The sequence below is a fragment of the Aspergillus sclerotioniger genome (assembly GCF_003184525.1).
Source record: "Aspergillus sclerotioniger CBS 115572 chromosome Unknown BO94scaffold_8, whole genome shotgun sequence".
NCBI classification, from domain to species: domain Eukaryota; kingdom Fungi; phylum Ascomycota; class Eurotiomycetes; order Eurotiales; family Aspergillaceae; genus Aspergillus; species Aspergillus sclerotioniger.
The window spans coordinates 258,800-274,274 of record NW_020290998.1 but is presented as its reverse complement, the minus strand read 5'-3'; the positions used below and the strand labels follow the sequence as shown (position 1 = coordinate 274,274).

The 15,475-nt window shown below is 49.8% G+C and overlaps 6 protein-coding genes across 6 annotated transcripts; 3 read left to right on the top strand and 3 right to left on the bottom strand.

Moving 5' to 3' along the window:
• Positions 1-402: 402 nt before the first annotated feature.
• BO94DRAFT_573582 (uncharacterized protein) lies at positions 403-1,650 on the bottom strand (the record flags this gene model as incomplete). Its single annotated transcript, XM_025614976.1, has 2 exons — positions 403-1,450; positions 1,503-1,650. The coding sequence occupies 2 exons, from the start codon at positions 1,648-1,650 to the stop codon at positions 438-440; spliced, it is 1,161 nt and encodes a 386-aa protein (XP_025469481.1). The 3' UTR covers positions 403-437.
• A 481-nt stretch (positions 1,651-2,131) lies between these two features.
• BO94DRAFT_564500 (transcription factor) lies at positions 2,132-4,457 on the top strand (the record flags this gene model as incomplete). Its single annotated transcript, XM_025614424.1, has 5 exons — positions 2,132-2,181; positions 2,256-2,384; positions 2,440-3,079; positions 3,137-3,646; positions 3,697-4,457. 5 exons carry the CDS (start codon positions 2,132-2,134, stop codon positions 4,357-4,359), a joined length of 1,992 nt encoding a protein of 663 aa, XP_025469480.1. The 3' UTR covers positions 4,360-4,457.
• Positions 4,458-7,272: 2,815 nt separating this feature from the next.
• zpr1 (zinc finger-containing protein ZPR1) lies at positions 7,273-9,379 on the top strand. The gene is made up of 2 exons (XM_025607244.1): positions 7,273-7,627; positions 7,691-9,379. Exons 1-2 carry the CDS (start codon positions 7,499-7,501, stop codon positions 8,972-8,974), a joined length of 1,413 nt encoding a protein of 470 aa, XP_025469479.1. The 5' UTR covers positions 7,273-7,498; the 3' UTR covers positions 8,975-9,379.
• Positions 9,217-10,536, bottom strand: cyp5 (putative peptidyl-prolyl cis-trans isomerase). The gene is made up of 3 exons (XM_025614423.1): positions 10,438-10,536; positions 10,304-10,369; positions 9,217-10,194 (listed from the first exon to the last, which is right to left on the bottom strand). Exons 1-3 carry the CDS (start codon positions 10,447-10,449, stop codon positions 9,631-9,633), a joined length of 642 nt encoding a protein of 213 aa, XP_025469478.1. The 5' UTR covers positions 10,450-10,536; the 3' UTR covers positions 9,217-9,630.
• Positions 10,537-10,659: 123 nt separating this feature from the next.
• On the top strand, positions 10,660-12,317 carry BO94DRAFT_564497 (uncharacterized protein). Its single transcript, XM_025614422.1, has 2 exons — positions 10,660-11,002; positions 11,071-12,317. Exons 1-2 carry the CDS (start codon positions 10,818-10,820, stop codon positions 12,227-12,229), a joined length of 1,344 nt encoding a protein of 447 aa, XP_025469477.1. The 5' UTR covers positions 10,660-10,817; the 3' UTR covers positions 12,230-12,317.
• Positions 12,318-12,465: 148 nt separating this feature from the next.
• BO94DRAFT_488301 (queuosine 5'-phosphate N-glycosylase/hydrolase) lies at positions 12,466-14,419 on the bottom strand. Its single transcript, XM_025609064.1, has 4 exons — positions 13,581-14,419; positions 13,379-13,533; positions 13,088-13,319; positions 12,466-13,024 (listed from the first exon to the last, which is right to left on the bottom strand). The coding sequence occupies exons 1-4, from the start codon at positions 13,993-13,995 to the stop codon at positions 12,591-12,593; spliced, it is 1,236 nt and encodes a 411-aa protein (XP_025469476.1). The 5' UTR covers positions 13,996-14,419; the 3' UTR covers positions 12,466-12,590.
• Positions 14,420-15,475: the final 1,056 nt, after the last annotated feature.

Sequence of the window (15,475 nt, the reverse complement as noted above, 5' to 3'; positions counted from 1 at the left end):
TTCTCGACCATGGCAACTCTCGCTTATCGTGTATATGGTCCATGGCTACCTACCTATCAAGTGACAAGAAACTGAGGATAGGAGTTCCTGATGAACATAGTATCTGGTGTCCAATATAAGTACGGATCTGCAGTGTCGTTAATTGATGAATCGCCCTGGGCGGGACGCCTCCCGGAGGTTATCTTCTCGTCTACCCCGACACAAACAAGTATATCTCCAGCTGCTTTGGGGGTATTATTGAACTGGATATGAGTAAGTCTAAAGATTAAATCAGAATAGGCACTAGATATCGCATGGTGTATTGCTAAATTTGAAGAATGCCGTTGTGCTTGCTACTAAAGACAGAGATATATATAGTAGTAATCGGTCTTGGTTGTGAAGACGTCCTTGTTTCCATCCACACATCAGTTAAAACGATCAAAGTTCCCGTTCCAAGTCTACGAGCAGATCTGAACCGGGACTGTCATTGAGATGCTGGGATTTTTGCTCCATTGTCCTGGTATTCGAAGTTGAAGAGTCACTGTTAACGAATATATTCGCGAAACAAGACAGCAACTGAAGGTTGGAGGCAGGTTTAACTGCTCCGGGAGCTTGATAAGCACCTTCAACGAAGCATTATAAACTTCTTTCGATGTGTCAGCTTCGAGTGTAGATTGGTCGTCTGGATAATGTTTATGCCACTCCAACGGTCCTGGGGTTGAACATCCTAATGGTTCTCTTTGTTCGTGGAAGCGTCGATATTGGTCCCCCTCCAAAGAGCCCATTGCCTCTGGAAGATGTACTTCTGGTTTCTCACCGAATATTGTAACAGCATTCAGCCTAACACATATCAACGACACCTGTGGCAAATGTTGCTGGGAAATGGCTAGATACTGTAAGTCAACTGGTATGTATCCAATTGCGGGTTCTCGTTGTCGGATAGCTGTTGGTTGTGTCGCCCGCACCGATAAAGTTCCCTGTTGGGTCAGAGATAACAGGGACTTGGTGATGCGCTTCTTTTGAGAGAGACAGTAGAACTTGCTGTCTTCTGGCACTAGCACAGGTGCTCGTTCTGGCCGCGGTGAGTGAATAGCCAATGGCAGCACCCATTGAGCGACTGTTGACACTCCATCTCGACGAATTCCTTTAGTCGTTCTGACATTTATACTGTATGTAATTGATATTGCTTCGGGTGTCATATCATGTTGTCCAATACTCGGAGGAAGTAGCAGATGTTCTTGACGAACCTGCATGTGGTGACAAGGATGCTGGCATATCTGATGCGGTATCCCAGAAGGAACCACAAATTCAAATGGGATCTTGTATCTTAATCCAGCTTGAAGTAGCAGACCAGGTTGTAACAGATGCTTAAGTTCAAGTGGCTCTTCCATATGGAGGAATGTCTGGTATGCTGTCGATGGTGCAAGTGGTACGGCGTTTTCGGTCCTGTCAATATTTATGTTGACCTTGCCTGACGAACAGTTAACCGATAGCATTTTCTATCAGGAAACTGGAGTATGTACCTTCGAAAGATATGCTCAATTGCTGTGGCGAGATGCTTTTTCGTGGGGTAATGAGAACAGTTCCCTTGATCCTGTCTCCAACACTGAATTCGGCAGAATGATCCTCCAGTTGGAAATGGACATCCGAATATAATTTCTCAAAAAGCATGGTGTACAGGGTCAGATGATCCTGTCATCTAGTTGAAATTTGGCATACAAGAGCTTCTGATGTAGGTTGTTGATGGCTTTTCCCGAGTGGATTATATAGTTCGGCTGTTCTCAATTCCATCGGCATTTTGTCACTGGGCCGACCCCCTTACACTCCCACACTCCCACCCAAAGCAACATCAACTGCCGGTGACCCAAATGACGGAAAGGAAACAGCCCCCTCGTGTTGCTGCTAGAATATGGAGTTAACTATCTTTTGATCCATCTTAACCTCCTTTGGCTTTTTTTCATCGTGCTGTAGAACCTTACCAACAGTTTCCGGGCACCCAATGGCGTCCGTCTGGACATCGGCATGTGGCCAATTTGCCGAGGGATGAATAAGAGAGGCAATCCTCGCCTTGCCTCTTCGGCGAAGGTTCAGACTGCCGACCCCTTTCACGCATTCACGCCATTTCCAACATTTGGAATAGAATATTTTCCCGATGCCCGTCTCTAAACATCACGCTAAACCTGAGAGGAAAAAGCCAATAGCGTGGGTTATTACACTACTATATCCCGAACACCTCCTTTCCCCATCAAACGCACTAACTTGATCCTCTTCTTTAGCTGCCATCGGTGTCACGCGCATAAAGTCAAGTGTTCTGGTGGGCAACCTTGTTCTAGATGTCGACGGGCTGGATGTGGTGATGAGTGTCAATACGCTCTACGGGATCGCAAGCTCAAGGTTCAAGAGAGGTATGTCATGACCTCTCACCATCTATCAATCGTTCTCCACCTAAAAGCAATACAGCTACATCGACGAGCTTCTCTCTCAGAACTCTCAATTAAAAGAACAACTACGTGCTCTCAGTACACCGCAAAGTTCACCTGCTAGTGTTGCCGAGGGTTCAGTACCAGAAGAGTCTTACCCTCCAGTGCAAAATCCTCTTCTAGGAGACCGGGCGTGGTTCTATCCATACGACCCTTCTGCTCCGCCTATCTACATGGGCGATGCAGCATGCACAGCATTTGCGACACGCTTGCGCCAGTTCCTTACGGGGAACCCCAACACGGCGCATGTAGCTCGAACACAGTATACACCGGAGTCTTCTTTGCTCCAAGGCGCAGCCCAATGGCCTGGCCTTGCACAGTCCCGTCTACTAGTCCGTATTGCTTCCAACCAGTTGAGTCGTGTATACCATCTTTTTCTACCCAAGTCGACTATGGAGCAGCTCGAATCCGTATATCGTACTCCGTCACTACGCGATGATCCATCCATTACGTGCAAATTCTTTACCCTCTTCGCTTTAGGTGAAGTCTACTCTTCACGGGCCGGTCCTTCGCCGACGTCTCGAGTTCCAGGTACAACGTACTATGTACGAGCTATGAGTTTAATCCCAATTTTGCCGGAGAGGCCGGGGGTGATTCATGTGGAAAGTTTGCTCCTGTTGGTAAGTCGTCTCTTCCCCTCTCGACTGTATCATAAGCGATGCTAAAGTATCGACCAGTCATTGTACTCATACTTCCTAAACAGACGCCACTCGGCTTATATGTTGATTGGGAGCGCCATGCGTCTGGGTCTGATCCTTGGATTGAACCACAATATTCCCGAGCGGCAATGTCCTGACGCCGTAGAACGTCAACATCGAGTTCGGCTATGGTGGGCTATCTATATCTTCGACCGCATGTACACGTCCAAAATTGGGTTCCCTCTACAAATACGCGATGAAGATATCCATGTCGATATGCCAACTGACGTTGCTAGCCCTGCCGCTGAAGAACAGTTCTCAGACACTGCCTACTCAGTGGCTAGCATTCGGTTGTCGCGAATCATTGGCCAGACGATTGATAAGATCTATTGCCGCAAGCAGCATGCAGAATCATTCTTACAGCGAGAGCAGCAGCTCTTACTTTCTTTACAGGAATGGCTCAGGTCACTCCCAGATCATATCAAGCTACGACCAGATGACAAAGCTCCACCGAAGCATATCGTATCTCTGCATTTACAATTCAACCAGGTCAGTAACATACTACCTATGTGGTGGCTCCCTGCGTTAACAGTATGTAGTGCGTTATATTAGCTATACGACCCATTCTCCTTCATGCTCTCCTGCAACGCAGCCACCGGGAGGGTAATGAGGACCTTCCACAACCAGTGATCACGTTAAGTGAGGCATGCATACACGCCGCGCGACACTCGCATACACTCATGATAGAGGAATGGGTTAATGGATCACTACCGATGTACGGTTATTTCTACGCCCAGTATCTCTTTTCATCTTGCATAGCCCTGGTAATTTCAGGCCTTCTGCCAGACATCGGGAATCCCGCAGACCTCGAGCCCCTTGAGACCGCGACTGAGATCCTGCATAGGATGAGTGATCATGGCAATCTTGCTGCTGCCGAATTCTACGAGAACCTTAAGCGCGTCAAGCAAGCCTTGCCAACCAATTTTGAAAGTATTAACGATGATCATGGGAGTTGCAGCCATTCACTAAAGAAATCCCTGGGCTCTGTTGCAGTAGTAGCTAGAGACCAGGTCATGGATCCTCATTCTGTTGGTACGCTACCTGCTACGGGATACACGACAGAGATGGCATTCCTGGAACCGACAATGCAGGACTTTCTCGGCAGGTCCGAGAATGAAATGGATTTCATCCATCCATATGATCTTTTAATTGACGACTCTGCTACCCTTGCTGCTTGGCCCGCCACCTTGTGGACTTCGTGATTCCCTAAGTGACTGCTTCGGTCACCGAGAAATTGTTTTTGAAGCGCTCTAGCGCACTGAGAAACACAATGTCAGGCCCTGGCAAGGGAAGTTCACAGCTAAGGCTTGTTAACGGTCGAGCAAGTTTCACGAATTATGGTCTTCCTCAAGTTACGTTCGTTTACGTTCTTGGCTTCTCATGTAATTTATTCTAGATGCTACTATCCCTGCTTCAGCTCCCTAAGGGAGGTGGGGAGATAGAGTCCTTCTGGAACAAATGTTCATACTGTAGGTCTGAACCAGATCTTTATTTAAGTTCAGGCTGTAGATCTGATCAAGTACTATATCTTTCGATACTTGGTGAAATCTTTTAAGAAGTGCTTAACAGAGATCTTGCGCTGGAGACAATTGGACCTTTTTGAGCATTAGAATCTCTCAATCAAATATAATAGCGCACCTCAGACTAATATTAGGAGTTGGCCAGTACTGAAACTCTGCTGCGCTGGCTTTTTCCACACAGCACCATTTCCCCAACAGCATCAACCTACATGGTATCTCTTCCTCAACGAAAATGACGTCACTGGGGTCCTCAAGCATCACGTGATGTCGCGTCGCGTCGGCCCGTGACTCGAGTTGAGGCGCTTCCTTTCCGCCATCCCGAGGTGGTTCCTCCTATTTGCAACCATGCGGTTGTGGCATTGGCTGGCTCAAACGACTCAGTGGAGGAACTGGTCTGTTCTTATCTCAGAAACTCAGCCATTCTGTGATACTCGGGAACTCAAGCATCTATTGGACCCTATATTCTCGCAGATGTGTGGACGCTTTTTCTCGTGCTTTCCGGGCTGCTACTTGGTCTCGCCTCTTTGCCTTTACGGGCATTTATACAGATCTTGCCCTCCTACAGCTTCTCAAGTCTAGTCTTTCGTGCCTGCCGCGGTTTGGTGGTGAGATGAAACTTGGGAACTTAACCCTAATACCCATCAATCAGTTCGATGCCATTTATGGTACAGTTTCACGGATTTCGCATGACGGATACGCCAATTAGTTGACTCGATCCGTTAAGGAATTGACGATGTGAAAGGTGTCCGATGCCCAGAACCTCGATAAAAGACGGCTTATCATGCGTTTCAAGCTCCTGACCAGGGCACGCGTCGGTTTGCCAATGCTGGGCGCTACATGCTGATCACTACGGATTGTCACACTATGCCTGGATACCGAAGTTGGAGAAAAAGCAGGTGAAGCATGTCAGGCACCCTCGCGATAGGGCCGCCTCAGGGAGCAACTTTCTCTGGCAATAATAACACCATTGCGAATATGACTGCGGGCATCGTTCATTACATGTGCCGGTTGATCACTTTGAATGCAACAGACAGCCCACACACGATCATCAACCCGACATGTCAATGGATCCACTCGTCGGAACCAATATAATCTTTCGATTATGCCTAGGCATAATCTGGATTATTATATTGCAGCGAGGTTCATTTTCACTGTTGAGCAGGATGATATGGACGGTTATTGCCTTGCATGCAATACCACCAGACCTTTGGCTTGTTGTCACTTTCCAACACAAGATCAGTCTTATCATGTAATGATGCTGCTCGTCATGCGGTCATATTCCTCCAATGGTCGTTAGTCATTTGCTGTCCCGTACATGCTTCCAACCTCGAGGAACCTGGGAACTTTGTCCCTGCTTTCCACCTTTCGACTTCTGGTACTTCCTATCCTCCTGGAGGCTGGCTGGCCCCAAATCACGGCATCAGCCACTGATTTGCGCTTCTATCGAAGGTCCGATCGACCGTGTTAACCATCTCTTTGTAATGCAGATTGCAAATAGATGATGGGCGCTGGTATAGGCCATGATCTCCAGTCGTGGTCCCTCCTCTCGGGGAGAAGAAAACGGTTTTTGGGGATGTTATTTGTCCGTTTTAGATATGCCCTCCATCGTTGGTCTGACATGGAGAGGAAACAAAAACCTGTCCCTGAGGGCACTGTATCACACACAAGAGGTTATGCCATGTGGCTCCGGAAAGTCAAGGGATGATTGGGAGCATGTCTAAAAGAACTTTGGGAGATGGTTCGTTTGATCCAAGGTCTAGACTTGAGTCGTTCTGGGGTAGTCGAAGGAACGGTTTTCTGCTCAGAGGGCGTGAGTTAATTCCGTGCTGCAACTGCGTTCACTGGGCTATGTCATTCGTCAGCTGTTCAACTACTGCTAACAGGACCTGTGCTACACTACTCTCACCAACAGTCCCGACAATCGGCAGTCGCTGCATTTGAAGCAAAACGAGTCCCTCTCCTCCCCGTCGCGGTGCCTATGGTCGAACCAGATGTTGATCGAAATGCCCTCTCCTAGTACCCGTTTGCTTTGAGGTTCGTACAAGGAGCTGAATGCGGGACCTCTTAATTGGGGATCAAAGCTGAGGCTTGTCTGCTTCGCTTCTGTTGTTTCTCTGGCGGCGATTGCTTTGGATGCTGTGGTTTCTCTCAGAACCGGGCTGGGTCAGCTACGAAGAGAGGGTACTCTGCTGACAATAAGAAGTGGTATTGCAATGAGACTCGGGAAGCTATATCTATAGCAAGGTAGTTGCGCATCCTGGAATACAGTAGCCGAACGGTCGAGGGTGGTATCAGTCGGTGAACTGCCGTCCCTTTGCGGGGGGACGGCCCCTTTTTTTTTCTTATAAGTTGCCCAGTCCCTCAACATCTGACATAGCTAACTGCATCATCAGTACCGATAGACAGACAGTGGAGGGAGACTTCTGGTCTCGTGCCCATTAACGCTTTCGGGTAATGGGGATTAATGCTATGTGTGGCATAGAAATCGGCGGGGCAGATGTGGGAACACCTGAATGTGACTGCAAAGAACCATAACCCATGGAATTGTTAAGCATGAAACTACAAGAATAGGGTTGCAGTGATGTCTTTCTGATCCCACCGTTCTTGTGTCGCCCAACGAACCCCGGGGGCTGACTAATGCCAACGGGAGCCCCTCCAAGAAAAAAATTGCCCCGCCGCGGCGATAGTGGAAAGTAAAGGAACGTTCCCGCGGTTGCTGGCTAAATTTTTCCTCCCTTTTTTCTATCTTGTATCCTTCAGGGCGTCAAGCACTCGTTCTTACTACACTTACGCACCCGTACACATAGCCCCACCGCCCAATATGTCTGCAGAAGGCGATAACACGACTCAGGCCGAGTCGCAATTCCAGAAGCCCGGTGATTTGGTGGAGCGCAATGAGGACACCGGTGTTATGCAGGTGGAGAGCATGTGCATGAACTGCCACGACAATGTATGTTCTGGAATTGATCGCAGGAGACGACCGAGTCAAATGATAAAACTAACGCACGTATAGGGTGTTACCAGACTCTTGCTCCTCCGTGTGCCCTTCTTCCGTGACATTATCCTTGAGTCGTTCGAATGCGAGCACTGCCACTTCAAGAACAACTCCATCAAGTCTGCCGGTCAGATCCAAGAGAAGGGAGCCAAATACACCCTCGATGTCGAGAACGAGACCGACATGCAGCGCCAAGTGATCCGGAGTGACACCTCGACCTTCAAGGTCGAAACCTTGGGTATCGAAATGCCCAAGGGCGACGGCCAGCTGACTACCGTCGAGGGTGTCATCCAAACTATCTACGAGTCGCTCTCCAGTGAGCAACCCCTGCGCAAGGAACAGGCCCCCGAACTCCACAATGCTCTTGTTCCCATCATCGATAAGCTCCAGAAGATCATGGACCGTGACGGATACCCTTTCACGATCTCCCTCGACGACCCCACCGGTAACTCATGGATTGCGCCCACCACCCAGGACTCGGGCAACAAGTACAAGCGTCGCGACTACCCTCGTACCCACGAGCAGAACGAAGAGCTTGGAATCGCCGGCGACCCTAACGCTGTGCAGAACGAAGGTGTCGCCGAAGCTGAACCGGAAGATGATGAAATCGTCTCCGGAAAGGTCTACAGTCTCCCTGCTGAGTGCCCAGGCTGCTCCAAGGATTGCTTCGTCAACATGAAGAAGGTCGATATTCCCTACTTCAAGGAGGTCTTCGTCTGGGCCACGGCTTGTGAGCATTGTGGATACCGCACCAGTGAGGTGAAGACTGGTGGTGAGGTGCCCGAAAAGGGCAAGCGGATTACCCTCAGCATCGAGAACGAGGTCGACCTTTCCCGTGATATTCTCAAGTCCGACACCTGCGCGCTTCACAGTGAGGAGCTCGAGGTTACCGTGCAGCCTGGTACCCTTGGCGGACGTTTCACCACTGTTGAAGGTCTTCTGACTGAGATCCGTGACCAGCTGCACGGCCAGATCTTCGACGTTGATGATACGACCGGTGCTGGAGGAGACAGTATGGCCTCCTCCGACAAGGAGAAGTGGGAACGCTTCTTCAAGCGTCTCGACGCTGCTATTAGCGGCGAGATGAAGTTCGTCATCACTCTCGAGGATCCCATGGCCAACAGCTACGTCCAGGACCTGTGTGCTCCTGCCGCTGACCCCCAGATCAAGACGGAGGAATACACCCGCACTGACGAGGAGGAAGAGGAGCTCGGCCTCAAGGACATGAAGGTTGAGGGATACGAGGAGGATGAGAAGAAGGACGACAAGCCCGCCGAAGGTGCCGCCGAACAGAAGTCATGAGCTGTATACCCATAGACCTTGTTCTTCTTCGATTGATGACCTTGTCTCTTACGATGTGCATGAACTTCTCTTGGCCCTTCGTATATGCATTGCGGTGATGTTTTGGCCAACCATGATCGTTTTTTTTTCTCTCTTTCGCTTCTAGATATCCGGTGCACGTGGGCATTGTCATATGGTGTGGTTGGGGGTTTCTTATAATTGGTTTCCCAAATTTTGGGTCATATTCATGGGATGTGCAGAAAAGTTTCAATGACGATGTATTCCTCTAGAGTGGGATAATATACGAACCATTTATAGATCACGATCTTCTCATACCCTGCGAACTGGTATCTCTAAAAGAATCCCCATCCCCGGGATTGCACTTTCGGAATCCCAATACCTCAAGATAGCTCTCACCTCGTCCATCTTCGACTGACGAATCGCCCGATGACCAGGTGTCGAGCGACGCTGGTTTGCTCAGTTAGCGGAGTGAGTCACCGTGAAATCGACAACCTCCAAGCAAGTTTGCTTGACGCATATGTATAGCCGCCCGTTTGTGTAGTTGCTCATTTAGAGCTCAGCACTCAGACCTGTCGTTCTGTCGCCATATGCAGAGCCATATCTCAATCCTCCTTCCACATCAACCGATATAAATATACCACCTAGCCAGGCAACCCTCACTTCGCAAACGGATTAGCATGTATCGTGACACTCTTAATCATCAACGCCTCAAACTCTCCCCCCTCCTCGCCCTCCTTCGGCTGCACCACCCTCCCCTTCTTATCCACCTTGGCATTCGCCTTCTCCAACCTCGTCAACACATCCCCGCCCTCATCCTGCGCCGTCAAATTCAACACCTTCCCAAACACCGTACTCGCGCCATCTAAATGCGGCGCCGCCGCAAACGTAACGAAGAACTGACTCCCGTTTATCGTAGCCCCCGTTGCGCCCTGAGCGCCTGGCGCGGTACGATCCTTCACGGGTCGGGACGCCATCGATAGAATACCCCGCGTGTTGTGCTTCAGTGCTGGAAGGTGGATTTCTTGGTTCAGTGCCCCCGGGTGGTGGATGGAGGTGCCGCCTTTCGGGATGTCTTCGAATGGGAGTATGGGTTTGGTGTTGTTGGTGGAGGAGGCGGCGGGTCCGAGGGATATGTCTCCGCCTTGGATCATGAAGCCTGGGATTAGTCGGTGGAAGGGCGTGTTGTTGTATGCGCCGCTGGCGCAGAGGGCGATGAAGTTCTAAGGAGGTGGGGGTGGTTAGTTGGTTGCTTTGGGGGGATGGAAAACAGGGAGTGAGAGTGGGTTTAGGAGTAGAAGTATTGTCTGTTGGAGGGGGAGAGTAACGTACTTCGGCTGTCTTGGGAACTGCTTCGCAGAAGAGCTCGACCTTGAGGTCTCCTTGGGTGGTATGGAGCTGTGGGGAGGGGTTGGTTAATAGGGGGGGCTTCAGTTTGGAGGTCGTAATTGGGACAGGATACTCACTGTGACAGACATGGTTGGTGATTCCTCCAGAAGTGTAGACGAGGGCGCGGTGCGACTGCGTAGAAAAGATAAATGGGGCACTGCGTACAGAAGCTGCTATCGGACCTGCGGCGATCATCGCGAGTCGGCGGCGGAGCGCGCATTTATCTGCTGATCACATGACGGTCGTGATACTCGACCCAGCAAGTAGAACCCCATCCAGCATCAACTTCCCCAGATACCCTGCGGATTAATTTTGTCTATACGGTTCTTGGAAATCCCCGAATATACGCTCATATTTCGACTCTGGAACTGGACGGTCTCAATTCCTAACCGATAATCGTCTACGAATAGCATCAACCACCAACCCTTGTTCACCGCGCCCTAGAACCTCAAACACCATGAACAAAAGGCCTGTCGAGCAGGCGCTAGGTATCCTGCTACCGACGCACGCGCAAGACCTCCCACAAGAGCTTCTCAGTCTAGCCCTGTCGCTCGTTGCGCAATCGCGCAGCTTCTCCTCCAGTCTCAAGCCCGAAGAAGAGATCGCTCGGCCATATGCGTGCGCTGAAATCGCCTGCAAGAGGCATGCTACAACCCAAATTCATCTTTCAACAAAGTCCACTAAAACTAACTATTTCTCGCTTGATATAGACTAACCCGCGCCCTCAAACTCCCCCCTCTCCTCGGCCACCCACCCTGTCCCCCACGCGCCTACAAAAAGCTATACGCCTTCCTCGACCGATCCCTATCCACCAGCCTGACCAGCGCATCACGCACAGGGACTACCTCAGCACCAGGAACACCCTCCCGAACAGGATCCGCACCATCAACACCAAGAAAGGGACAAAAGACCCCTTCGAAGATCACCGCGACTCCGCGCGGATTCCAAACCAACACGCCTACGAAATCCACCTCTCTCAAGAGAGCTCTCACCCACGACACCGACAAACCATCACCATCTCCCAGACCTCAAAAGATCACTAAACTCCGCCAGAATGGCGTCTCCGGCTCGACTATCATCCCCGATGCACCTGCCTGGGTCATGACCTCTATCCGAACAGTCTGTAAGACGCTCTCGACTCCGGCTCCGCGAATGAGTACCTGGTCTCGACCGCCGATATCGAGAACTCTCCCTCCGCATATTTTCGCCGGTGTGTCTACTACTCTGTATCTTATTTCTGAGACGACGGCGAAGCACGAGGAGGAGATCGATGAGGAGATGATGGAGTTTCTAGAGCCGGTGATTACGACTAAGGATAAGGATAAAGATGAGGATTTCAAAGAACTCATCAATGCTCTGATCGTGGCGGTGTATTTCATTGTTCTGGCCCGACGGCGCCAACCAGCTGATGACGCTCCGGAAACGGAAACAAAGAAAATGGATAAGAAGACATTTTCGGAGATGCGTCAGACTGCGCTCGTTAGTCTTGGACTTCCTTCTACGGAGAGACGACATCGGGAGGATGTGGATCAGTGGATTGCCCTGGTTATGGAGCAGAGTTGGGCCCAGAGGAGGGAATGGTTTGAGAATATTCCTCTTGCTGGGGAGTTGGATGGTGATGAGGGGGATTTGTCGGATCAGGCTGGGGGGTTTGCGGAGGGGGAGGATGGGGGAAGGGCGGCGGTTGCTGGTCGTGGGTCTTTGGTGGTTGGGAAGTCTTCTAGACGTGGTCTTCTTCCTGGTTTGGGAACCATGATGCAGGATCGTGTGGATTGGTTGAGTGAGGATCGTCGTGAGGATTATGTTGAGTGGAAGGCGGAGATGATGGCGCGTATTGAGCTGGTCGAGAGAAGTGCGCAGGCTGCTTGAAGATGGGATGTAGGTTATGAGGGACTGATATTGTAGGATAATAAGATATGATACCCAGGATGTGAAAAGATTGGTTCCTCATGTGGAGATGAAGTGTAGCTGGTTTTCGGTTTAGTATGAAACTCAATGTGTGGGACAGTAACAATTGAAGAACAAGGCATGTAGATCATCCCACAACCGATGTAGAAACGAAAGATGCAATGCTATGGTATTAATAAGAATATATGTAAGTCTATACCTATAACCCACCCAAACAGCAACCCATATGCGGAATCAAATCATGCGTGACCGAGTAAAAGGAGGGTATAGTGTTTTAACGACCGTGACAAAAACAGCAGGACGATCATGCTCCGATGCAAGTCTAATACCAGATGCTTCTTGTCCGATGATGCGGGATGGATTCCTGTCCGTCCTTCTCTAATTCCTTCATGGTATCGTACAGAAAGAAATCTATCAGAATAGCGTTCATACCCATCCCAGAGGGTTCTTGGATGCTCGCTTTCTTGACGTGTTTCTGCGTTGAGCACTTTTGCTGGTGCTCTTCTTCATATGGTGTCGCTGTGCCTGACGTCTTTGCAGTTTTGCTACCGTGAGCTGTCGGGTGCACCCTGGTCTCTGGATGTCGGCGCTCGATTTCTCTTCTGATCAACTCGACACACCAGATACTAGTTGCCCGCAACTCGATTTCCCAGTTCGAGCCACTGGGAATTGGTTTCAGTTGGCGTATGTGGCTTTCCAATGGCGGAGAGTACATCAGGCAGCCAAGCTGGTGGAGCATCTGAGGGATTCGGTAGTCTGGGCTGGGTTAGTTATCGGTAAAACAGCGAAGGTCATTTGGGACAAGCAACAAGGCCTTACCTGCAAACATCGTGATCTTATCGATATCGTGAAACTCCCCGTACCCTTCGCCATTGAAACAAGCCCACAGGTCCGCAACCAAGATCTGGGCTCGCTTGTAAATACGCACTCTCCGCCCGTGAAAGGTTGTCTCATCCCGGAAGCAGGAGAAGCTCTCTGCCAGCAGATTTACGAGTGAAGCCGCAGAGTAGTTGGAGTTGTAGATGCAGTTCAAGAAGCTTCCCTCATACTCCTAGATAGGTAGTCCATTAGCACCGGACATAGGCGGCAAGAGACAACGGGATTGCTCACTCTGCAAAGAACTCGTCCGGCTTCTTGCAGACACTGATGCCGTTCCTTGAGCAAAGGAATCTCTTCATCGGTGGCGGAGCGAAAGACGTGCTTGAGAAGATCCTCGGTACATTCATCTTCCTTTGTCCAAAACTCCGGAGTGGTGATAGGAATATCTGCAACGGTTAGCTTGTCGTAATTTCTCCAAACCTGATAAACCTACCCTCGTCCAGGGCCCTTTGCAATGCGGCAACCAAGCTCCAGTAACCAGTCCACTTCCGTCCTCGATACTCGACAGCGAAGCGCTTCTCACTGGGGAGTTCGGACCAGAAACTGAAGTTGAGAAGGTCCATAGTGAAAATGAAGTCGACGGTGCTCTCGTCTTTCGTTTTGGGGTGTAATTCGTGTTCCGACCATGTCTGTGTCGAATATTCCTTCTTCTGCATCATGCGCCATATCGTCTCCGCAGCTTCTTTAGTCTTGGAGGGGTTCAAAGCTACGTCGATAGCATTGTCAAAAGCGAATTGCGCATTTTGCAGCACCTTTGTGTCTGCCGTTCGGGGATCTGACGACCCTCCCAATCCCAGAGTTTTGCGCAGAAGCGCAATGAGCTCGGGATCCACCTCGTCGTCCGACATTGTTTCTTGGGGCCTGTTCTTGCCCAATTCCCTTATTGCTGGACTAGGTGTCGGGGGGATTCTAGAGCGAAATCGAGGAGAAGAGAAGGAAGACGGGGGAACGGCAAGCCTGCGTCCAGGGGGGACAAAGAACAAAGAAGAAGAAAAAGCGTGAGGGAGAAACGCTCTGAAAAACGGGGGTTTCTCCACGAAGGACAGGCACCAACAGTGAACCGTTTGTCGTTGGCCCAAAAGTGCTGCCAGAAAGGGCGATCGGGCGAAAGGCAGGTTGAAAGACGATCCCCAGGCGGAATTTGGGAGACGGGCGCGCTGGAATTTGATTGCTTTTCTACCAATTATCTATGCAAAGGGTTTCCAAAGCCGTCCTGGGAACCGGTTCCTGGTACATTGATCAAGCCAAGAATGTGGCCTGTGTCTTTACCTGATATCGACTTGAACCTTTTATCGGGAACTTTTTCTTCAATTTTTGGGCGATAAGTGATGGTTATGTAAGCAAGGGTATCGCTAGTCGCGACTTATCGTTATCTCGGCGGAACTTGGAAGTATATACGAATAATAACATGCGCAATATTATGTAGGAAGATCCACCGTTGGCAGGTTATTTCGGGTAGATAGATACTCTCTCCTCCTATCCTTTTCCTGAGCTGCAGTTGATTCTGTCATGATCTTTTACCTGCCCGCTGACACTCTGCTGTACATCCATTGCGGCTTCTTTTCCAAAGGTTTTTGTCCGATACTTGGCATCCATGTACTCGGACTATCCTGTTCAAAGAACTTGCATCGGGTACACACGTCCCGCTGCGACAGCCTATCGGGAGGCACCATGATCCATAGCTTGTTTCCGTTACTGTGCTAATAGTCTCGAGATAACCCCGCCGGCCAGCCTTCAGTTTTCGGATCACCCTTCTCCCTGCCAATCAGAAGACCCGTCATTGGATATCTGATAGACTAAGTACTATCAGTGACATCAGTCTGGCCTTGGTGTCTCTGGTGAACTTGCTCGGTTTCTTATGAGCTTAGCAGGTATTCATGCAACAGGCCTCCCAATCATGGCATCTGTTGAACGATGGAGAATAGACGGCAATGTTTCCTAGTATGGTACTTTTGATTTTGAGCAGATGAAACATGGCTCACAAGGCGTAGAATAGCCAAAATGAAATACTATAACTAACTTGTTTATGTACTCTCTTCATCTGCACCAACTCCACTAAAGCTAAGCCTGCCCCAACAGGGATATGGAAGGTTGGCTGCTGCCACCAGCGTATCATGCTACTGCGTCTATCATTTATTGTCCCATTTCTTTTTTTTTTTGCACTTCTTCTTCGTCGAGACCACCTGCTAATTGCCAAAATCTTTCGCTGCAAGTTCAAGTTCTATCATTCGGAGCAATTGGTACATAGCCCACTGCTTCCCGCCTCAATGGCATCGGCTGCCTTAGCTTAGTTGACTCCCCAAATTTCTAGTTATAAGGAATCATATC

Excerpts from the sequence above, each read along its gene's own strand:
- cyp5 (XM_025614423.1), bottom strand. Across the intron at positions 10,195-10,303 it reads CAGTTCCCAAGACAGCCGAA|AACTTCATCGCCCTCTGCGC; the intron begins GTACGTTACTCT and ends CCACCTCCTTAG.
- zpr1 (XM_025607244.1), top strand. The coding sequence starts at position 7,499 with ATGTCTGCAGAAGGCGATAACACGACTCAGGCCGAGTCGCAATTCCAG. Across the intron at positions 7,628-7,690 it reads GCATGAACTGCCACGACAAT|GGTGTTACCAGACTCTTGCT; the intron begins GTATGTTCTGGA and ends ACGCACGTATAG.
- BO94DRAFT_564497 (XM_025614422.1), top strand. The coding sequence starts at position 10,818 with ATGAACAAAAGGCCTGTCGAGCAGGCGCTAGGTATCCTGCTACCGACG. Across the intron at positions 11,003-11,070 it reads GCTGAAATCGCCTGCAAGAG|ACTAACCCGCGCCCTCAAAC; the intron begins GCATGCTACAAC and ends CGCTTGATATAG.
- BO94DRAFT_488301 (XM_025609064.1), bottom strand. The coding sequence starts at position 13,995 with ATGTCGGACGACGAGGTGGATCCCGAGCTCATTGCGCTTCTGCGCAAA. Across the intron at positions 13,320-13,378 it reads CCGGACGAGTTCTTTGCAGA|GAGTATGAGGGAAGCTTCTT; the intron begins GTGAGCAATCCC and ends CTACCTATCTAG. Across the intron at positions 13,025-13,087 it reads TAAGATCACGATGTTTGCAG|ACTACCGAATCCCTCAGATG; the intron begins GTAAGGCCTTGT and ends AACCCAGCCCAG.